This window comes from Cyanistes caeruleus, chromosome 2, assembly GCF_971803275.1.
Source record: "Cyanistes caeruleus chromosome 2, bCyaCae1.hap1.1, whole genome shotgun sequence".
NCBI classification, from domain to species: Eukaryota; Metazoa; Chordata; class Aves; order Passeriformes; family Paridae; genus Cyanistes; species Cyanistes caeruleus.
In genome coordinates, this window is record NC_141702.1 from 26,543,023 (window position 1) to 26,565,098 (window position 22,076).

Genomic DNA, 22,076 nt, shown 5'->3' on the forward strand with positions numbered 1-22,076 from the left:
ACGTCTGTGATCTATTGCTTTTTGTCCAGAGGGGCTTTAGTGCCAGCTCTGTTTCTCCGGTGGGGAGCCAGTGGCGCTCCAGCTGTAGGTGGCAGCAGCCCACAGCTCTTCTCTCTCACAGCCTGGTGGAAGCCTAAAACCAGCCCAGAGACACAGAGCAGTGTTTTACTCAAGAGGCAGCAGAACAAAATATGGATAATAAGGATTTTTCACAGCCAAGGATTGCAGGATGTTCCTGGCATAGAAAAGCAATTTCCTGAAGCACCCATTTAGTTAAGATTTTGTTTGTTGACTTGTTTGTTGGGGTTTGTTTTTTTTTTGTTTGGTCTTTTTTTTTGGTTTTCTGAGAAAAGCATTATTTTGCATACACAGGGTCTTGGACAGCTTATAATTGTATAATCAAATGTCTCCAGAGCATAAAGATGAGATTTGACACAAAAAACCCCCCACGTTTCTCATTTTGTATTCAATTTCAATTTTGTAAGTTGGAGCATTCTGTGGTGAGTAGCCTTGGAATGCTCTGGTTTTTTTGGGTTTGTGGTTCAGGTTGCAGTGCTCTGGTCTAAGGAAAACTAATTGCATATGTACGTGACTTTGCAGTGTAACCTGACAGAATACATATGCAATCAGTGTCAAGGATATGAGAAATACATGTAATATTGCCCCAAGACACTAAAAACACATATTATCAAGGCTAGCTTACAGAAAATGCTTGTCAACTTAAGCATCCAGGAATTAGGAACTGCCCAATTCATACTAAAAAAATCCACACAAAAATATGGGCAAAAACATACTGATAGATCAAATCAATATATATGCATGTATACCAATTTACCTATGAATACACCTTATACATGTATTTTCTCCTATATACATATTATAAAGATATAATAATGACCAACTGGTTTTGCTGCTACTTGAATATTTACACATGAAAAGCTGATCCAAACTGAGGTTTAAATATCTTAGTAGGCAGACAAAAAACCAAGATATGTTCATTTCAAATACCATCTTTTACATATTCTGCACCTAGCAAGATTAGTTCCTAACCACAAATGCCATCTTGTTCATATTAAATCACAGCATTTTACCATCACAGTACAGAACAAATATTCTCTCATTTTTAAACTAAGTGTTATATCTCCACATCTGCTCTTAAATCATCACCCTACCTTTAAAAACCTGATTTAACACAAACAAGCAAATGTCCATAAATAGTGTCCAGATATTGAATCCTGCTCCATCTCAGTATTGACTCTTGCCCTGCAGTAGCTGCTACGTAAAACATGCTCTCCTACAGATGGAATTCACTTGTCCTTGCTGTTAAGTGAAACACAGCAGGACCCAGAGAGCGTTTGCTGATGCTGAAAACCAACATCAGAATTCAGCCTTGAATTTTGAGCTGGCATAACTACCACCTTATAAATCTGGATGCTGAGACTCAACACTTGTAAAGCTAATAAAATATACTCCTGATTGCTTTGTCTTTTTCATTGCAGTTTAAGCATACATACTAAAGTTATATTTCAATGTTAAAAATGTTTGTACACTCAAAGAATTGTAATGCCAAACAATTAAATAGATATCTGTGAAGCAGTTTGTCTAACTCATTGTTCTTTAAAGCAGGGAATTAGTAAGGATACTCAAGGAGTGCAGAAATATTTTAAACATGAGTGGATACTTGTAATTTACTGTGAAACCAAATGCATGTTTATGTACTGCATTCTTGCTCTATCATTCCTGAAACAGTGACAAAGCAGCGAGCTGTTTATTGCATCCTGTGTCCCACTTCAGCTGTGCTTCCATGGTTTAAGTAAATCCTAAGTAGGCAAATTTCACCCTGGGGAAGATGAGAGTATAAGAATTGTATGGACTGAATCAGAAACCTAGAGAAAGCATCAGGAAAAGGAAATGGTTTGTAACTCTTTTTCTGTGTATTTTCCAAGCTGGGGAGTGGTGGCATTTAGACCCGTTGTCTAATTTACAGGTTTGGTATTATTCACCAGGGAGGTTTTTTTGTCTGTTTCTTTTGTGGGTTTTTTGGTGTGCTTTTTTTTTTTGTTTTGTTTTGTTTTGGTTTTTTAATTTTTTTTTTTTTTTGTAATAGAAGAATAGGGTTGCATTAGGCATGACCTGGGGGGAAAAAGAATTAATGAAGTTATCAGCTCTAACTGTATCATAAAATTTGGAGTAAAACCACCTTATGGACTGTGTGCCTGAAGGAGCAGAAGATTCCGAACATTTGGCAAATTTTCACTTTAATTTCTCCATGAGATCTACTTGAGGAAAAGCTAAAAATAGTTTAAAAAAGGTAATCACCTTTACAATACACAATTTACTTGTTAATGGTTCTTAACTGCAAATGATTTTCAGTTCAATTTACCCCAGGTTTTTCTAAACAGTTTATTCTCTCCACAACATTAGTATTTTTTTCCAGGTAGTGACTCTGATCCATGTAACAATATCCTGAATACTAATGAATGCAAAGAAAAAAAATCTGGCTTACATAAAATGATAACAGGATGAAAATGAGCTTAGCATGAATTTTGGGATTTAAATCAATCTCTGATTATTTTGGTAAGGTATGATGTCCATAATTAATCCCTGAAGGTATCCAGGAAAGTGTTTAAATCTGGGTTAATGAACTACCATGCTTAGTTTCCAACCTAGAAATATAATGCTCTATTTCTGGAAATGGTTTACAGAATGGAAAAATGGATGAATTACTGGGAAAATCTGACAACTGAAATACAATCATGCTATATTAATATATTATGCTCTACTGCAAAGAAGAATAATATGGGATATTATCTAGGCTACAGATAGTAGTCTTCATGTTTTAAGACCTGTGCTCAAAATGCTAAACATTTGTAACTCAGATCCCCTCACTGTGAAGAATTTGTTTAAATTGAACATCTCTGTTGTTGATGATATACCATTCTCTAACATATTTCCATGCATTTTCCTTTGTCTTTTCCCGGCCCCATGATGTGAATAATCCAGAAGTAAAATAATTAAGTTAAAGCTGTGAATAGGAGCCAGCAATGTGCCCAGGTGGCCACAAAGGCCAATGGCATCCCGGTCTGGATCAGCAATAGTGTGGCCAGCAGGACTAGGGCAGGGATTGTCCCCCTGTACTTGGCACTGGTGAGGCCACAGCTTGAGTCCTGTGTCCAGGTCTGGGCCCCTCCCCCAAAACAAGAAGGACATTGAGGTGCTGGAGTGTGTCCAGAGAAGGACAGCTGAGCTGGTAAAGAGTTGGTCTAGAGATTAAATCAAGGAAGAGCAGCTGTGGTAGCTGAGGTGGCTCATCCAAGAGAAATGGAGTCTCAGGAGACCTTATCGCTCCCTACAGCTTCCTGAAAGGAGGCTGGAGTCAGGTGGGCCTCATCCCATGGGTAGCAAGTGACAGGATGAGAGGAATGGCCTGAAGCTATGTTAGGAGAGATTCAAGTTGGACATCAGGAAGAATTTCTTCACTGAATGGGTGGTTAAGCACTGGAACAGACAGCCCAGGGAAATGGTAGAGCCACCACCCCTGGCAGTGTTCAGGAAATAACTGGAGATGGCACTTAGGTCTATGATCTAGTTAATAAGGTGGAGATTGGTCAGAGGTTGGACTACATGATTTTGGAGGTCTTTCCCAACCTTAATGATTCTATGATTCTAATTTCTAAGACTGTCAGTGAGAAATATAGAAAAATGCTATTTTATTTACAGGACATCACCCACACATCCTGAAAAAATGTTGTTCATTTACATTTCATTAATAGAATTCACTCCTAATGTACTCCAGTTCATGTGTCTTTTTGGGATTTTACCTATTTTCTCAGTGTCCTCATCTTTGCAATTGGGGTGAGACACAAAATAAAAAAAATTGCCCTTAGCACCCTCACCAAAAATATACTGTAAAACCCAAAAGTATAATGAAGACAGGATAATTTTGGAGAAAAGAACAGTGCATACAGCACAGCTATAGTCAGCATATAATTTATCTGAGTGCATCTGTAGCAACATGTGTTTGTATCTGTGCTTTCACACAGATACTTATCTTACACTTCACAAATGCCCCATGATTACAGCAAAGCTCATAATGTGATGGTTAATAATGAAACTTCACATCCAATTAGTAGCTTCAAAGGCTGTTTGGAAACAGAAAAGTGATGTCATGAGCAGAGCTTCTGAAACCAAAGGATTACACATCTCTCTGCTATCTGGAGAAAATTTGCTGGGGAATGTAGAAACTTTAATGTAACTTTAATGTAAGTAAGAGTAATCTAAGTGATCAGTGACAATTGTGATCTAAGTCGATGACTACTGCTGGACCAGAACAGGGGTGGCTCATCTACACTTTGTTCACTTGAATGTTCCTCCCAGCAAAGTGAGCCTGGCTACCAAGCTCCTCCTCAATTCCCAGCAGCTGGCTGAACCTGGCCAGATGACCAGATGATCACAGGGCACCATCTGACCAGTGCAGACCCACTACCAGATCAGTACTAAAGGAGTTTTCTGTCTCTCCAGAGCAATGACTCACCATCACACCCCATTGGACTGGGCCAGCTTGCTGGTGAAGCCCTTATGACTGGCAGCTTCAATTTAAAACAAAACTTCTGACTAACTGGTTTTCCATCTGGGTTTTTCACCTTGGGGGATTCCTGAGGTGCTCACTCCCACTGGAATTTTTTAGAACTTGATCTGATTTCTATTGCAACCCATTCAACCTATTTATGAGTGTGAAAACCTGCTAGCACATATGTGTTCTTTTGTGTACACCGAAAGGTAAAGTATCCATCAAAGTACTATACAAATTAACATATTGAAGTGTTCTAGGTACAGACATGAGTAGGATGTCCAAAAACATATGACATCATATATATGAAATATATATCTCATCATCACGATAATGACATCAGCTTTCAAGGTAGAGTGGTGCAGTGATTTGTATTGTTCCGCAATTAGTCTACAACAGTTCTAGATGTCTCCACTAATTATGGAGGAAACTAATGACCCAGGCCTTATTCTGATCTCTTCTACTGTGAAGTAACCTGAGGGTTGTCCTGGTAAAGAACAAAAGGATTTTTGTGGTTCCAGGGTCCTTTTACCTTCATATTTCATATTCAGATATAAATTTCAGAAAACCAGTCTTGAACATCAGTTGTTTTATACTTTTTTTTTTCCCCCAAGACATTCTTTCCTGAAGAGGGATGTACTAATTTTCTAGCAGGACATATAGCAGGTAATTCTTAAATCTCTTGATGCTTTGAGAATAAAACAATATATTGATCTTCTATATTCCCCTTCATTTCAGAGAAATACAGAACTTCAAAAAAAAAAAAGAGAAAGGTCCCATCTCCACAACATTCAAGACTAATATATAATCGTATATAGCTGGAGCCAGTTGTGAGGAAAACAGTATAAGCACCTTGGGTATTGGTCCATTCCAATGGGCAATGAGAAAAAAGTGAGGTACTAGTAAGATTACCTTTGCCTTTGAATAGTCAGCTGGACACTTATGGATCTTTTGGCAGAATGTCTCCTCTATTTCTGCCTTTCTGTTTCCTAAAGGTTGTCTTTTAGCTAGGCTTGGTACTTAAAGGACACCTAATTTAAATTCATCATATGTATACAACTGGAGCACGAAATTCTCATGACTATCATGGTACCACTATTTGTATTTATCTTTTCAGATGATCACAAAGTTGTCCAGTTTTATTAAATAAAAAAAACCAGTTTCCTGTAAAAAGAAAAATCCCATATTTTATATTTCTAAAAGGTAAACTTAAATAAATTCTTTCTGAGAAAGAAATAAAGTACAAAACCAAATCTAGTGTCATGATAACCTTCTATATCAAGATGATACTTCATATCCAGACTTTACAAATTCTGTTTGAATACTAAACATGTGCCTCGAATCTAACAAGATGCCAAAGGCAAAGAAAGTTTCTCTCTAAAGCATAATTGAAACCTGTTCTGTTATGTGACCTCTGATAAGCATCACTGTTTTCTTTCAATGATAAGCTCCCAAACAAGGTTCCAGAACAATGAAGTTCTAACCCAGTAAACCTCCATCAACCACACTAGTGGTTCTCCGTTATGAAATTTTCAGTACTTGAAGTGTAGAAATCTGTAACTAGTAAGTAGGTTTGTATGTTAGGTCAGTGGCAAAGGAAAAAAATGTTCTAACATGCATTACAGATATTGCAGATTATCTGGTGGTTTGGCTACTTCCCTGGACAGCTTGTTCCAATATATAAACTTTTTGGTTAATTTTTTTCCCCTTAATATCCAAAATCTCCCCTGCTGCAACTTGAGGCCATTTTCTCTAGTTCTGTCATTTATTACTTGGGAGAAGAGGGAAACACTCACCTTGTCATGGCCTACTTTCAGGTTGTTGTAGATACAGAGTGATAAGGTCCCCACTGAGACTAATTTTCTCCAGGCTGGACAACTGCACCTCCACTGCCCTTTTCTGCACACACTTCAGCACCTCAGAGTCTTTCTTATAATGAGGGCTCAAAACTCAACAGAGGATTTGAGGTGTGGCCTCAGCAGTGCCCAGTACAGGGGGACAATCCCTGCCCTGCTCCTGCTGGCCACACTACTGCTGACACAGGCCAGGATGCCACTGCCTTCCTGGCCACCTGGGCACACCCTGGCTCATGTTCAGCTGCTGTTGACCATCATGCCCAGGGCTTTTCTGCTGGGCAGCTTTCCAGCCACTCTGCTCCAAGTCTGGACCTCTGCATGGGGGTGTTGTGACCCAAGTGCAGGACCTGACTCTTGGTGTTATTGAACCTCACACAATTTGCCTCAGCCCACGGATCCAGCCTGTCCAGGTGCCTCCACACAGACTTCCTGACTTCAGCAGATCAACACTCCCACCCAGCTTGAAGCTGTCTGAATCTACTGAGGGTACTCATGAGCCCCTCATCCAGATCATCACTACAGATATTAAACTGGGCCCAACACTGTCTTGGGGAAACTCACTACTGACCAGCTGACAAATGGGTGTAACCCCATCCACCACCACTCTGAGCTTGGGTCCTCAGAAAAACATATACTGAAAGGATTATCTGTGTGGAATTTTGGAAAACCATTGGTACAATGAATATGACACTCTACTAGTTTTTCATACATCTACAACAGGATAAATCTTGTAGCAACCAGTCTGAGCTCTGCTATTTGTCAGGATTCGTAGTGAAATGAAATTCTCGCTAAAAATCTGCACACTACTCCTCCAATTGGAGAAATTTGTATGAATAGTGTTTTGAGTATTTCTATTTATGCTTAAACATCTCACTTGCCTTGGAAAAACTGTTCAATTACTTTTGCTGCTATATTGTATTTTAAAACTTAAAGTAGATACCCCTTCTGGAATTAAAGCTATCAGAAATTCTGATTAGGTTGTGCTGCAATTCGCAGAAATAGTGCTACATAGAATTTCTAGGCATTCAGTCAAAAACATTCTGAGATGACTGGGATAATAATGGTATTTACTGGTATTTCAATACTCACACTAAAATTTTAGCAATGGTAGCTTCTCTGATTTAAGTAAAATTCAATAGGAATGATATATACCATGATGTGTAAAAAATTCTGTGCACAGCTTCCACATTATCTAAAGAGTCAGGAATTTGAAGCCCTATTTATTTTAGATGCTTGATGTTCTTACATGCACTGTTTTTAGTGTGCCACTTTTCACACAAATCGAATACTAAATCTGTGGATCTGAGAGCATAAAAAATTGATTTTCCCACAAACATTTTTAATAGAATCACCACAATACTGCCTAAATTAAAAGCAGAATGCTTTATGGTCTGAATATAAATTTTCTAACTTGTTTATTTTGATTATTTTTCAATTGCCAGAATTTGTTATTGAAACAATATTTCTAAGATAAAATTCTGTTCTGAAGCACACAAGTTCTGAAGAGAGTACCTGATTTTAATCATTAGTAAAGAAGCTCCATATTTTAAAAATGCTTATTTAAAAAGAACAAATGCTCAATGCTAGTATATCCAATAAAATTCATGATTTTATATTTTGCTATGTCCCCATATATTATCATCATAAAATTTCTTGAGGTCATACAGATGTTTTGTTTAAAATCTAAAACATCATCACAATGCTGTCAGTGGACTGGAACATGGCTTTAATTTCTTTGTCAAATCTCTCTTTCATACTACTATAATCTGAGCAATACGATGCCCAATAAATTAAATCTGATAAAATGGGAATCCGTTTCTGATGCCAAGAGTTAATCACACCTTGTTCAAAAAGTCTTGAAACAGATACCCTAACAAAACTGTAGATTAGAACAATTTACTGTCTAATCTTCAAAGGCTAGAAGGCATTAAATTTTAGTTTTCTGTTCTGATTTAAGTAAAAATAATGTAGGAGAAATGCAGATTTTATTCAGAATAAAATTGTGCGGAGTTTTTGTCTGGAACTTAAGCCAAATGAATTCCTTCTACCAGAAAGGTCATTCTAGGTAAATGAATTCTCTATCTGTTAATACTTAGTGCTAGGAAAATTTAAAATTAATTTTTCTCTTTTGCTTATTTGACTTTCTTATGGGAATATGATGCAACAAACACACATCCATATTTGGATTATAGGATCCAAATATAGGATCCACATCCATATAGGATTTTTGGCCACTATGGAACAATCTTTCAACGTCCTCAAGTATGATTTTTTTTTTCTTAATAAGAATGGCATTAAGGTTTCCAATGATTATGAGGAACCTAAAAGGATGAACAGTCTCTCTTTCAGAAAAAGAAAACAGCTTGGAAATAAATTTCAATTAATTTTTTTCTTCTCCAAAATCAAATTTGAAGCAAGCAACGGAAAAACAATAGATTCCCAAATGTGAATCTCTTTCATAAGTACCAAACTCACACTATAATATTTAATCTCATTAAAAGAACAGGACCTCAAAAAATCAAGTCCCCAAAGTACTCTTCCTAAACAATGGTGTGTGTAAGCATAAATCATCATAATCATCAATCATCATCATCATCACAGCAACATCAGTTTCTGGAGTTGTAAAATGTGAGAACCTTTGGTATTGAGAGGAAAATTCCTTTCCCTTTGAAAGGAAAGAGGTCATCTTTATAAAAATCAGCACTGTGTAAGGGCATTTGTTGCAAATTCTGAAAAGGTGTGAGAACAAAACACTCCCATCTGAAAATTTTCTTCATTTGGAAATCAACTAATCCCTTTGGTTTATCTTTCGGCAAAACTTGAATATAGTGGAACATAAAATATTAGTTCTAAACTTAATATAGATGTTAGTGAAGCTAACTAGGATTTAATTTGTAAAAAAAACACAATGAAGTGATGTTCTAGATAAGAAGTTGGTCTGAGTCCTTAGTCTACAAAACACATCTATAAAAAGTTTCTTGATATATGATCAATTCTGATATTTTTGACTAGCTTTCTTATTCAGAAACACCTACATCTAAGCAGTAAGAGAAAATCCATGAGCAATTCTAAAAATTTAGCCTGCAATGCTCTTGCTAATTTTGGAGAAATACTTCAGTGTTCCTTAGTTTGAAAATGGACACTTACTTATTCTAGGGTAACCATTCTATCTTTAGGTCAAGAAACACACAAAAGCAGATTTTGCAAGCTGGAAGCAGACTGCAGCTCTGTGTTAGACAGGTGAGAAAAGAATTAATGAACTCATACAAGCCTATCTTTAGATTAATACCTTCAGCTGAAACCTGCCATAACATGTAGTTTTGGCTTATGGGCACAAGCAAGCATAAATGCATTGTTGGAACATGGCTGGGAAAGCATCACCAGGACTAGCCTTTGAAATGAGATGTAAAAAATGTTGAAAGTAACATTTTAATGTTTCCAAGGTCTACAGTTTAAGCTCTTTCTTTTTTCCCCTAAAAATACACATTTGTAATTACTCCTTCTACTGTTTAATTAATATTCAGGAGATGTACTAAAAGGACACCACAAAATTTATTAAGTCACTTGATCTGGTCCCCTCAATATCTACGTCAGAAGATAGTCTATCACTTAACCAAGTTCAACACAATTCATAAAATATCTTGGACTTACAAGCTAACCTAACCTTGACCTCATTCTCTTTTTTTTTTTTCTAAAAGACATTCAAAGTGTTATCAGATGAACTTTATAAAAGAGTTTGGATAGAAATGCGCATTTAGTGATCTGTTCTTAGTGGCTTAAGGGGAATTGCATGATTTCCCAGAATGCAGAAAACAGACAATTTCTGAAGTATGTTTTAAAATATGTGTTTTTCTATTTATAGCTAAAAAGGTACTATTTGAATGAGACCTACATGTCTATGAAGGTATCTCTTACATTGTCAGGAGAGGAAAATTGAAAATTTAAGTTCCTCATGTATTTTTGTTGATTACAGCATGCATGGCAGTTGAAATCTGAAGATAAGTGTCTCTCTATTGAAATTTATTGCTAATTGAGTTTGATTTTTCAGTCTTGGTTAATTGATTAACATTAATGGACCCATCTGCTGCATCGATACATGGGGAATAACAACAGCAAGAATAAGCACTGTGAGAATAGTGTGAGACACTGCAAACATGATTGTTTGTGGGAGCAATTAACTTTGAGATTGTACTCTACACTATAAAAGCTAAGTTTGTGTCTGTTTACATTTTTTGAGTCTTTATACAATTTAAAACAAATGCATTAATCAACTGCTACTAGTGTAGTGGCTGACATAATTGTCAAATCATTGGTGAGGTAATTTTGTGAGTTTATTTCCCACACACAGATGTGTCTTCTTAATTAACACTAAGCTTGGTTTGCAACATCTGGCTTATAAGATCAGGGGGCCACACAGAATATTAAGAGCTTCCTAGGTTAATCTTTCCATGCCCATTTCAAACACATCCAATTTGTGTTTGAAATTCGTGTGAATTGAGCTTTGAAATCTGCAGAGGTATGTGGCATAAAACTCTTAAATTTACTGAATAGTTGTCACTTTTTTCCCCTTTGAAATTAAAAAGTCTCTGGAATTGTACATTAGTATAAGTGCAGTAAAAGAGCTAGGGAATTTGAGAAAGTGCTTTTTAAAGGAGTAGAGTATTTACACAGAAGACTGTTTTGGTTTTGAATCTAATACATAATGACTGTATAAATTAAAAGTTTAGGTTCCTACTGAAGCATTCATCGGATGCAACATATGTTTAAATACTCTTGAAACCAATGTTTTTTGTTCTAATGTCCAGGCTTTGGCTGGGATAGGGTTAATATTGTACACAATAGCTGGCTGGCATGGGGTTGTGTTTTATATCTTTGCTGAACGCTGGCTGGACAACACAGTCAAGACCTTTCTGCTCCTCACCCATCACACCAGCACAGAGGCTGGGGCAGCACAAGGAGTTGGAAGGTGACACAGTCAGGACAGCTGACCCCAGCTGACCCCAGTGAGATCCCAAACCATGGGCATCATGCTCAGCGTATCAAGCAGGGGATAAGAAAGAGGAACTGGGGCACATTTTGGGTTACATTGTCTCCCTTCCCAAGTCACCACTACACATGCTGAAGCTCTGTTTTTCTGTCACCAGTGCCCTGCCTAGACAATTTAGGGCTGTGTATGGCCCTTGTTCCCCTATCTGAGCTTGGTCCTGGACCCCACTGATGTCCCAGTCCTGCCTCAGCATGTCACTATAACCAGGGATATCCCCCAATGCCCAAAGGCTGGGTCTGTCCTGATGCCCCACCTGCTCCCAATCCCTGTCCTGACAAGCCCTAGGGGAGCACCTGATATAACCAATGGCCAGAACACAGGGTCAGCTGCATCCTGAAGTTTTGTGTCTGCAAACTAGGTACATTCTAATCCCCACCTTCTACTGAAATTACAAAATTTTCTTTTCCTTTCAAATAAATTTCTTTTGCATAATCATTGTAATTAATAGGCTGAAGTCTACAGTAGTATTTTTGTACTCTGATGATGAGAAAAGGCAAGTAAATTTCTTTTAAGAACAACTGTAAAAAATGGTTCTTAAAAACCGCACCAGTCCGTACTCAGCAATATGCATTGATACACTCCAGTCTTCCTTAAAAAACATGGCAGAGATATTTGCTTTGTAATACTTCATGATCTTTCAGTACAAACCCACTAATCAGCTGCCAAACACCTGAAGAATAAAATGCAATGAAAAATACATTTATTTTCTTTTTGCCACTAAGCAGTGCAATTAAAACACTTGGCAAAAATCTTGCTATGACATTAAATAGTCCCCTCATCATTCACGTGTGAATCCCATCAGGTCACCTGGATATATGTCCCGTTGATTTAAAAGTTCCCTAATCTGATGCTCATCTGCCTTTCTTCAGACTTTCTCCTACAGGACATGAATAGGATTCCTGGAGCCCAGTTATCAATAAAGAAACGGCAAAGAAGGCAATTCAGTCTTTCCTGAATCCTTTGTCACCAGTTTTTCCCCATTCAGCATCAAGCCTACATTTTCCTAGGTCTTCCTTTTGCTGCTGGTATTCTTGTACAAGCTTTTGGTTTTGCCCTGCATGTCCCTGCCAGATTAATCTCCAGATGGGCTTTGGCTTGTTCCATATCTATGTAGCTGGATTTTTTTGTCTGTACTCTGCTCAGATCACCTGGCCATGCTTCTATCTCTTGTATACCTCCTTTTAATGTTTGAGTTTTGTCAGAAGTATCTTATTAATCTATTCTGGCTTGCTGACAGTTGATTTCCTGCTTATTAAGATGAATCATTCTTTGGTTTGGAGGAGGTGATCCCTGAAAAAAGTTGGCAGTTCTAGAAAATCATGAAAACTGTGCTACTGCAAAGCCACTTATCCCTGGTTTGCACATGCCCAGACTTCCATGACGCCTCTGGACAGAAAAGAAGTGACCTATTTCAAAACAAAAGCATTTCTGAAAAGGGCCCAGGCCAGCAGTTGGAAAGCAGAAAGGCAGGAAACAAATCCAATCCTCATGAATTATTCAGGACACAAATTGAAATGAAACTGTATTCCATAATGGCAGCTGACAGGCCAAGCAGTAGAATGAGAGATACAGTAAAGACCAAGAGAGAAAAAACCAGGTTCATTACTCCAAAGTACACACTCATTTTCACCAGACTGGTAGGAAAATTGTGTTTTCATAAAACCGCTTTGCTTTCATTTGTGCTCTAGTCACACAGGACCTAGAGATTAAAGACCTGTTTGGTGTTTGTGTGTTTGCATCAATCAAGAGAGGCAGAGAAGTCCCTCAAAATTTTTTTCAAGATCTTCTTAATTTAAGAAACACAGAGTGGTCCAGAATATCAAAAGAACCTTAGACTGTTCTTTTCAGCATTTGTCTTGAAGTGAATTAAAATTTTTTAAAAATTTGGCATCTACTTCACGAATTCTATAATTTCTAAACAGAAATGTGTTTCCAAATGCTGAGTTCCTAAGATAATGATCAAGTTGCCATGGCTTAAAAAATTACCGTGCTCCTACTGAACCATCATTCAACTGAACCATCATCCTTTGTTCTTTTAACTCATGTCTCTTTCAGACTCCTCTTTCAGAATGATGCACCTTAACTTTCAAAGGTTCTTTGACAATGCCTTTTCACATATACTGAAGGTGAACCAGAAAGTCACTTGCTAGTGTTTTCATAGCATAAAGATGAATGTTTTCACCCAGGAATACACCATGAAGATGTGTGAGGGTACATGACAAAGTAAGATATGGAGTTGTTAGGCAGAAGAATGACATCTTATGTGCCTTCTGTCCAAACTGTCTGTACAAAGGTTCAGATATAGTCTTATACCAGTATTGAGCTGGTTTGTTGCAAAGGAATTCTGGCTTCAACAAAATATATATCCAGTGTGGACAATGCCATTATATTTTATATCACTTTTCATGCAAGCAAATAAAGTATAACATCTCTTTGTCTGGAATGAAGATGTCACATTTTCTATTTGAAATTATCAGGACAAAAGATTGGTGATTATTTCATTACAGAGAAAATTATAGTAATTTTTCATCAAGAATGTATGATAAAATGGGTAGAGAAATACCTCTTACCTAGTGCAGGTCCCACCATTGTGACATGGATGATAATCACATATTGGAACATTGCAATTCTCAACATTCCTTCCATCAAGAGCCTCGTCTATGATGAACAACTCTTTGTGGTTAACTTGAAAATCCCTAATGCATCCTTTATAGCCATATATCTGCCCAGCACATTGATGAACCTCCTCGTGAGCAGGCACCTTTCCGAGGAAAATTGATCCAAAGGTGACCTGCAGAAACAAAATGAGGTTTGTCAGAAAAAAATGTGATTTCTGGTGTTTTTGTAAACAATGAAAGAATAATAGATACTGATAAAGGAAATAATAATTTCTTGAAGATGGCAAAAACCTCTGATACTTTCTGAAACGATTTTTTCAAAAAATGTTATTCTCTATTTTTTTTTAATAATCCTTACAAAGAGGATGGTTTAATGTATTTTCATATTTTCAAATACATAAGAGATAAAACACAAATTGGAATTCCCAGTCTTAACCACAGTGAACCACAGTGAACATGGTAAGTTTTTAACATAGCTGCCCTCATCCTATGAGTTGTACATTCATGGCTGAAGTTTGGTGCAGGAACACAGGAAAAGCTGTAGACTTGAAGATATTTCCTTTAGGACCTGGGACCTATGGGGCCCCAAGATAAGGGGAATACAGAAAAAATATTTTAGTTTTTCTATGAATGACAGAAAACAGACTGCTATACTGAAGCCCAAGGGGAAAAACAAAAGGAAATTTTCAAATTTTCAAATTTTCCTTATAAAGGTGCAAAGAAACAACCACAACTTTTTCACACAGGGTCTGACCAAATCATATTAGTGTTCATTATGGTAATTCCTCTATTGCCTGACCTAGGATTCAAGCCCTTAATCATCATATATAAAGGATCTGTGACTCGTTTAACACTCTGAATTCCACTCCTTAAGCTAATTCCTGACTTTCTGAAATTCTGACATGGGACTTCATCATTCCTAAGTTTATTTGCTAAGTGCCTGCCAATCCTTAGGAATTGAAAAAAACCCCCATAGTTTCATCACACAGTGATGCACCTATTTGTACAATACCATTATTCCAGAAAGAGGGTGACATCTAGCCCATTCAAGTCAAGCAGGAATAAACCAATGGAATCAGAAATATATCACAGCATATGTAAAACATGTGAAGGTGTAATTTACAGTGAAGAGGCCCTTCACTATCATATTCAGATGCCTGTAAAGAAGTAGAAACAGGAGGAAAACATCCCATTGATTTATCTGGAATTCACACACCCATATGGTTTTTGCTTTTCTTCTGTTTCCACTATTGCTTTTGTCAATCTTGGAGCTATGTTGATGACAATTTCAAGTGAAATTTGGTGATACAATGAATGTGAATACTGCCAGATATTCTTCTACTTAGTGTCTTTCATTCTGAAGGGAAAAAGAAAAACACCTACTTCTTTTAGAGCATGGATAAAATTAAATCAGATTTTTCATATCAAAGGAATTCAAAGACATTGGCTCTGCACTTGCTGAATTCATTTCAGATCACTTGACTTTATCTCCCTTCAAACAAAGCTATGAAACAACACAGTGATGGAGAAGATTTGTAAGTAATGTTTGCAGACATTTTCTCTCTGCTTGTGAATCTCTTTCAAGAATTAAGCAAAGCTTTGGACTGCATTATACAGTTTCTGTGATTAAGAGCAGTGTTTTTAACACTCCCCTTGCAACACAATCTCCTTTATTATTTAGCTTATTTTACAGAAGCACTAACCTTGGGGGCATACCCAGTGTGTATCACAGAGAAACTTCAGTAGGTTTTGCTCAGTTTCTAGCATCGCTGGATTTTATCATAATGTATTTGATGTACAAGCTCATGTTACTAACCATAATACACATTCTTTCTGTAAAGGTCCTGTTCTGAATTTAACTGACTTAACCAGAATATATTTTATGGAGGCACAAAGAAAGAATTCCAGTAAGTCTTGTTAATAACATAAAAGGCTTAATATAGCGTTATATCAATAACTTATGCAATACTCATGTTTAACCTTTCAAATACTAATTTGAAAATATCCTTCTTCACTTCGAGACTGAGTGGTAAAAAGGATTATCTTGGGCAATAATAGGAAGATATTCATTAGTCCTCTTAAAGATAAGAAATGTCTTTTTTTCTCACTTTGATTGTGTACTGTGTAAATAGAGGTTCTGGGAGATTAGGAGCAGATCTGTAAAGTGTAATAGTTAGTCATGAGGATTTGATATTCATACTACATACCACACAAGGGAAGAAATTCTGTTACAAACCAGCAGTGCATACTAGGAGATGCACATCAAGATAAGCATCTCTACAGATAACTGGCCTGTCTTCTAGTGAACAAACTTATGAAACAAGTTGTCAATCACAGTTCAAGCCCTTGACTAAAAGTATTTTAAATGTTTCATGCAGAAATAATCTTGCAATGAGAGAATGCATAACAAAGACAATAAAATGAAGACAAAGAATAACTGAAAAATTCAAGATTTGGGAAAGGTGACCTCTTGTCCATTCAGAATGAGTCTCCTGGTATCAGTTTCAAAATGCATACAGTTGTTTTTCCAATATTATTCAGGAGCAAAGTCCTAGTAAAAATACTGATACCAGATTAAATCACTGATGATTCATAACTGTCCTCCACTAGACAATGTGGCTTGCAACTAAAAAGTAACTAGAACTACTGCTTAATACTATCTGAATTGTTTCTAATAACCCCTTGGCCTTCGGTAAATGACACTGCTAACATACATTTTTATAACTATCATAGCATCCATGTCCTTTTTATAGCCTTTGTGCAGTAGGAATAGAATCTTCAGCCAAATAAAGTAAGAAATTAATGATATGTTGCGGTTGCTGGATGTGAAAATACCTGTTAGAAAGAAACTAAGTACATATAATGATATCTGAAGACGAATTGCATTTCCTCCTTTAGAAGAAGTTAGAGTGTTAGAGTTCCTTTGAGAACAACTGTAGTGCATATGCTGATGAAATGTTCAAAGCAAACAGCTATTTTTTGATGTTTTGCAGACTCACCTGAGATACTCGATGCGAGAAGGAAAGCCTGTGCTGTACAGGAGGGTTTCTGTCCGCAGCCACTTCAATCATGCAGTAACCTTCAGGACTGCCCACAGGCAACATGTAGCTGTAGGGAAACAGAAGATCCCATTGCTGTTTATACTCTTGGTCACAGAGTACTCAAACCCCACATGGCAAAGGTAAGGTGAAAGAGATGGTCACACTTCCATAAAGGATGAAAATCTCTGGACACTACTAATTCCAGTTTCATGGCTATTGAACTACCCAGGAACAAAAAGATGTAAGTTTCATCTACTAATGTCCCGCTTCTGTTTGCTTTCTTGACTAGTGTTTGAAATACATACCGAGAAAAAAAAAGAAAAAAAATCTTTAAATATTTAAGTGGGTATTGATAAATTTGAAGTGCTAACTGTGGTTGACATACAGTCTCTCTAGCACAGAGGACTGTTGGACAAGTGGCATCAATGTTGAATGATGCTGAACAGCCTGGGCTGAAATTTCCTTTTCCTGACCTACAGGGGGAACAGAAATGGAATAAGATATGAAAGGCTGCATACCTCTGAGCAGAAAAATTACACTGTGATGTAGTTATCACTACTTGTAAAGTGTGTTTGAGCAAACTCTGGTATTGAGCCTCAGAGATAGAGAAGAATGTAAAGTTAAAGTAAACTGACCTTAAAGTAAACACTACTGAATGTTTAATAACTGAATTCTTCAGTTTCTTTCTGTGATGAGATCTGATAAAATGCTATTAATATTATCACCAATAAAAATTCAATTTAAAAAAGGATGATTTTCAAAAACACTGGTTTTATATTTAGAAAGGAAATTTACATAAACATTATTACAGCAAATGCAGAATAGGACAATAGTTGTTGACTGATTCTTAAAAACAGATCTCTTCTGTTTCTGTAGAAATGGTTTCAAATTCAATTTTCATGTGCTGTAAAAGAGAATGTGATTGGGAAGCATGTTAAGGTTTACTGACTACATGTACTCTGCATAGGAAATTCTGCTCAGCAAAGTCACCCTAATTTGGTTTCTGGGGTATGGCTTCTAACAAAAACAATGTTGCATATTTTATATAATATTTCACAAATGTTACACAACCAACTTTAAAAATGTTTCTGCAAAAAAGTAATGTATTTATATGGATTGTCAAATTTTCCATTTCTTTTAGCTGGATAAATGGTAAAGGACAATAACAGGAATCTCATAAATTTTTTTTTGTTCGGATAGATGAATTTTTATGTTAGGCCATACACATATGAAAGGGTTAAAATATTTTAAAGCCCACTACAATCTGTACACTAGAAGCACACATTTCTAATTATAGAAATTACTTCAGCATTGGCAAGGACAAATTTACTCCTGGAGAAAACACATCAAGATGTACCATAGTCTCAAATGGTACCTTTTTATATATATCACCGTCTGGTTGGTTGTATGCAGCTGCCATGGCATGATTATTCCAGGTTATGCCTTGAGCTTTGTGTCTCTGCTCCTGTGTCTAAAGTCTTACTATTTCATCTTCCTGTCTGGAGACTCGTTATGAAATTTAGAGTCTCAGTTTTCACCTCTGAAGTTGCTGGGAACATTGTATTGACATAAATGGATATAGTATTGTGCCCCTAATGATATTTATAAATTCACTGCAGTGCAGAGATTTCTGTGCGAGCAGCACAAAACCAGTCATCTTAAGGCAGCACATCCACATCAGCAGCTGATGCTCACATATTAATAAATCCCACCTTTCCAATGGTTACTCCTGGTTCACAGCTAAATCAGTCAATACTAATTCATTGACTTTTCACTGTACTCCAATGCATGGGGTTGAAATGTGCTAAATTAGTTCTACCTTGTAAGTAAGTATGTAACACTTATTTTTGAATCCTTCTTTAAAAGTCTGAGATATTTGAATAGCATTTTCTATTATCACCTTCTAAAATGTGATCTAGACCCCTAGACTATTCAAATGAGTTTGAAAAATGTTTATTTTTATTTCTAATTTTAGGTTAAAAGGAGCCATGTTGTCAAGGTATTTTGAACTGCATTCCTTCTTGAAAAGTCTAAAGTTAGCATAATATTTTGATTTAGAATATAGGGAGCCAGAAGCAGTGCCTGCTGTTTTGAAGACCATCTGATTTGCACAATTTCATTATAAATTATGAATTCAGTAAACAGAAGTTTCTCCTTATTAAACAATGGGTATATTGACAGATAGTCAGTGATGTTCTTTTTAGGTACTTGAAATAAGGACAGTTTTGGAGAAAATACTTCCACTATTGTGTTTTCCAACCAATTTTTGAAATGTAAAATATTCTTTGAATTTGATTTATTATTCCTACTCATATTTCAGCTGCTGGAAATTATCTCAGCAAATCAGAGTGCATAAAGTTAAGTTTCTCAGATAATAGAAAATCAGCTAATTTAAGATTCTGTCTTGGGGGAAAAAACCTCATAGCCTTGATGCTTTGTACTCTGAGTGGATACTGTAGTAGTGACCTAACATAGCAAAGCCTACCCTCTGCCCCTGCCTTGTCCCTGATTTTCAGAAAGAAGTCTGAAATTATTTTTCTAAATAACCTCTGAAGTTATTTAGAAAGTCTTCGTATTTCTTTTTCTAAATAACCTCTTATATCACATATTACAATGGTCCAGCCCACAAAGAACAAAAGTTTAAGTGAAGTGGCAAAGTTAATTAAAAAGAATGCTCATCTAATGAAAAATAAAAGAACAGTGAGGTCTGTGTCAGTGTGACCATCTTCAAGAAATTAGCCATCCATTTAGCATTGTAAACTTCCATTGCAATGCCTGGTGTACACACATTCTCACTGCTTTGTACACATAATTTCTATTGTTTTGATCCTTTACCAGAGGAAAAATGTGGAAGATTAAACACAGGTGCAACTAAAATAATCCTTAAAGGCTGCTTGATACTGACAAGTTCTTTACTTTTGATAAGTTCATTATTTTTGGTCTTTATTTAGACAAGTCCAAGTATCATAAATTCATTTAGATAATAACACAGTCATCCCTACTCAGGCATGTCTGGTAATCCATTCTACCTTTAAATAAATATGTGAGAAAAAAGAAAATCCAAATAAAATCCCTCAGCATCCATAAACAGCTGCTTATTATACAGCAATTTTTATCATTAGATCTTAACTTCACAAAGGATATAGACGTGTTTTACTTTTTTTTAAATATGCAGCAATGAAATCTCAAAGAGTGGAACAGATTTGTTTGATGTCAGCCAATAGATTAGTGACTGAGTTGTGAGAATAAAACCACAGACTACAAGCAGAAACCTACTGCCCTGTATTCTGGAGTGCATGTTAGGAATGCACACCATGCTACTGCTCTTTTCTTCAGCATTTGCTACCTTCTCTGTAAAGATTTGCAATGCATTAATACTTGAAATTTCTCTCTGTCTTGTCATAGGATGGAAAAACTCATTTGAAATGTGAACAAAATGGATATGTTTCATGCTTACATTACCACAAAATTAGGACTGTTTGAATTTGCTAGATTACTTAAATATGCCTAGAATAGCTTTTAGAAAGAGACAGAGTATGGAAAATTACAGTCCAAAAGACAGATTTCTTAGAAAATTATAAACATATGAGAAAATTGCAATTAAACCATAAATGCTGTCTCAGTCTTTATTATAGCATTTAAACCCAGAAAGTGCTACAACATGGACACATGCAAAATATAATCACATTAGTTTTTTGAAACAATGGAACAAAGAAGGGACTTGAAATACTCTGTCACAGAAATTACCTGAACTAAAGTACCATTAATGTTTCTCTATAACCTGGTTATAGATTTCTTATAATCTATGTTTAAATCTGTCTTAATCTTGCAATTGAATAAATGCAGTTGTATCCACGCACTTCATAGAAGATTGAAATCCATTATCCGCATTAGAAAAGAGAAAATGAAACTGATGATTTATTCTCTTGACATTTTTTCTTTATTTTTCTAATTAACCTCATATTATGAGATACTGACCTCACATTAAGAACACCTGAGATGAAAGTGGCTAATCACTGACATCTTTAAATTTTGAAGTATTTTTAGTTCAGTGGTGCTTTTTCACTCGTTTAGATGCTGAAGGCATTTCAGTCCATCTGCCTCGCATCTCAGTGGCATATTCCGGCTGCATTTAAAGCCAGCATATTTTTCTCTCCAGAGACAGTGACAGGAGAGAATGCAATACGATTCCTATTGCAGGATAATTTTGTCAGGCAGCAGAATTGTGATTCATGCACATCACACTCATAACGATATAAAAAGGATTCACAGGGAAGTAAAGAATTGGGTGTGCGAGGAGTAGTTATGGGAAATGTGTATATGTGGAGGACATATGGGCGCAGTAATCTGAACAGGTCTGGAGCCATGTGAAGCCCAACCTGTTCCTGGAGATGCTAAGATAGGCCTGATGAATTCAAGCATTTATTGCCGTGAATTTGAAATGAGATGTTCAGCCTTCTTATTTGCTCTTGGCTTAAAAAATCATGATTTTTTCATAGTTGCTGTGGATTTTATATAAAGTTAAAAACCAGAATTACAAAGGATTTACTATTATTTTTTTACAAAAGATTCACAAATCTCAACAGGTGCAAAACAGTATTTATATACTGTGTCATTACTGGTTACATGTTGATTAATTGTGTGCATAAACACTGGATTTCTAACAAAGTACAATGTGTACCTCACACACTCAGGATACAATTGTGGATATTAGGTATTGGATTACTTTAGGTCCAGAACTAACAGTTGAAGAACTCCTCTTAAGACAGCTAAGATTGGGGCACCTCTAAATCAAATGTTACCTGCTATGATCTTGCTCAAGTAGCTAAGCTAAGCTAAGTTTTAGCTTAAATAATCATAGACTACTTCTCCAGCTGGAAATAAAATCATACCGTTTCTTCTTTCAAGCTAGTCACCAGATGGCACTAAAGGAGCACAGTAAGA

At 36.3% G+C, this 22,076-nt stretch overlaps 1 protein-coding gene across 1 annotated transcript in view; it reads right to left on the reverse strand.

The window, feature by feature from the left end:
* Positions 1-22,076, reverse strand: part of EYS (EGF-like photoreceptor maintenance factor) — a 454,013-nt gene that overhangs the window by 93,897 nt on the left and 338,040 nt on the right. Inside the window, exons 20-21 of the mRNA XM_023922426.2 lie at positions 17,091-17,199; positions 14,044-14,264 (exon numbers count right to left, since the gene is read on the reverse strand). Of these exons, the coding sequence (XP_023778194.2) occupies positions 14,044-14,264; positions 17,091-17,199 (330 nt within the window). The remainder of the gene's footprint in view (positions 1-14,043; positions 14,265-17,090; positions 17,200-22,076) is intronic.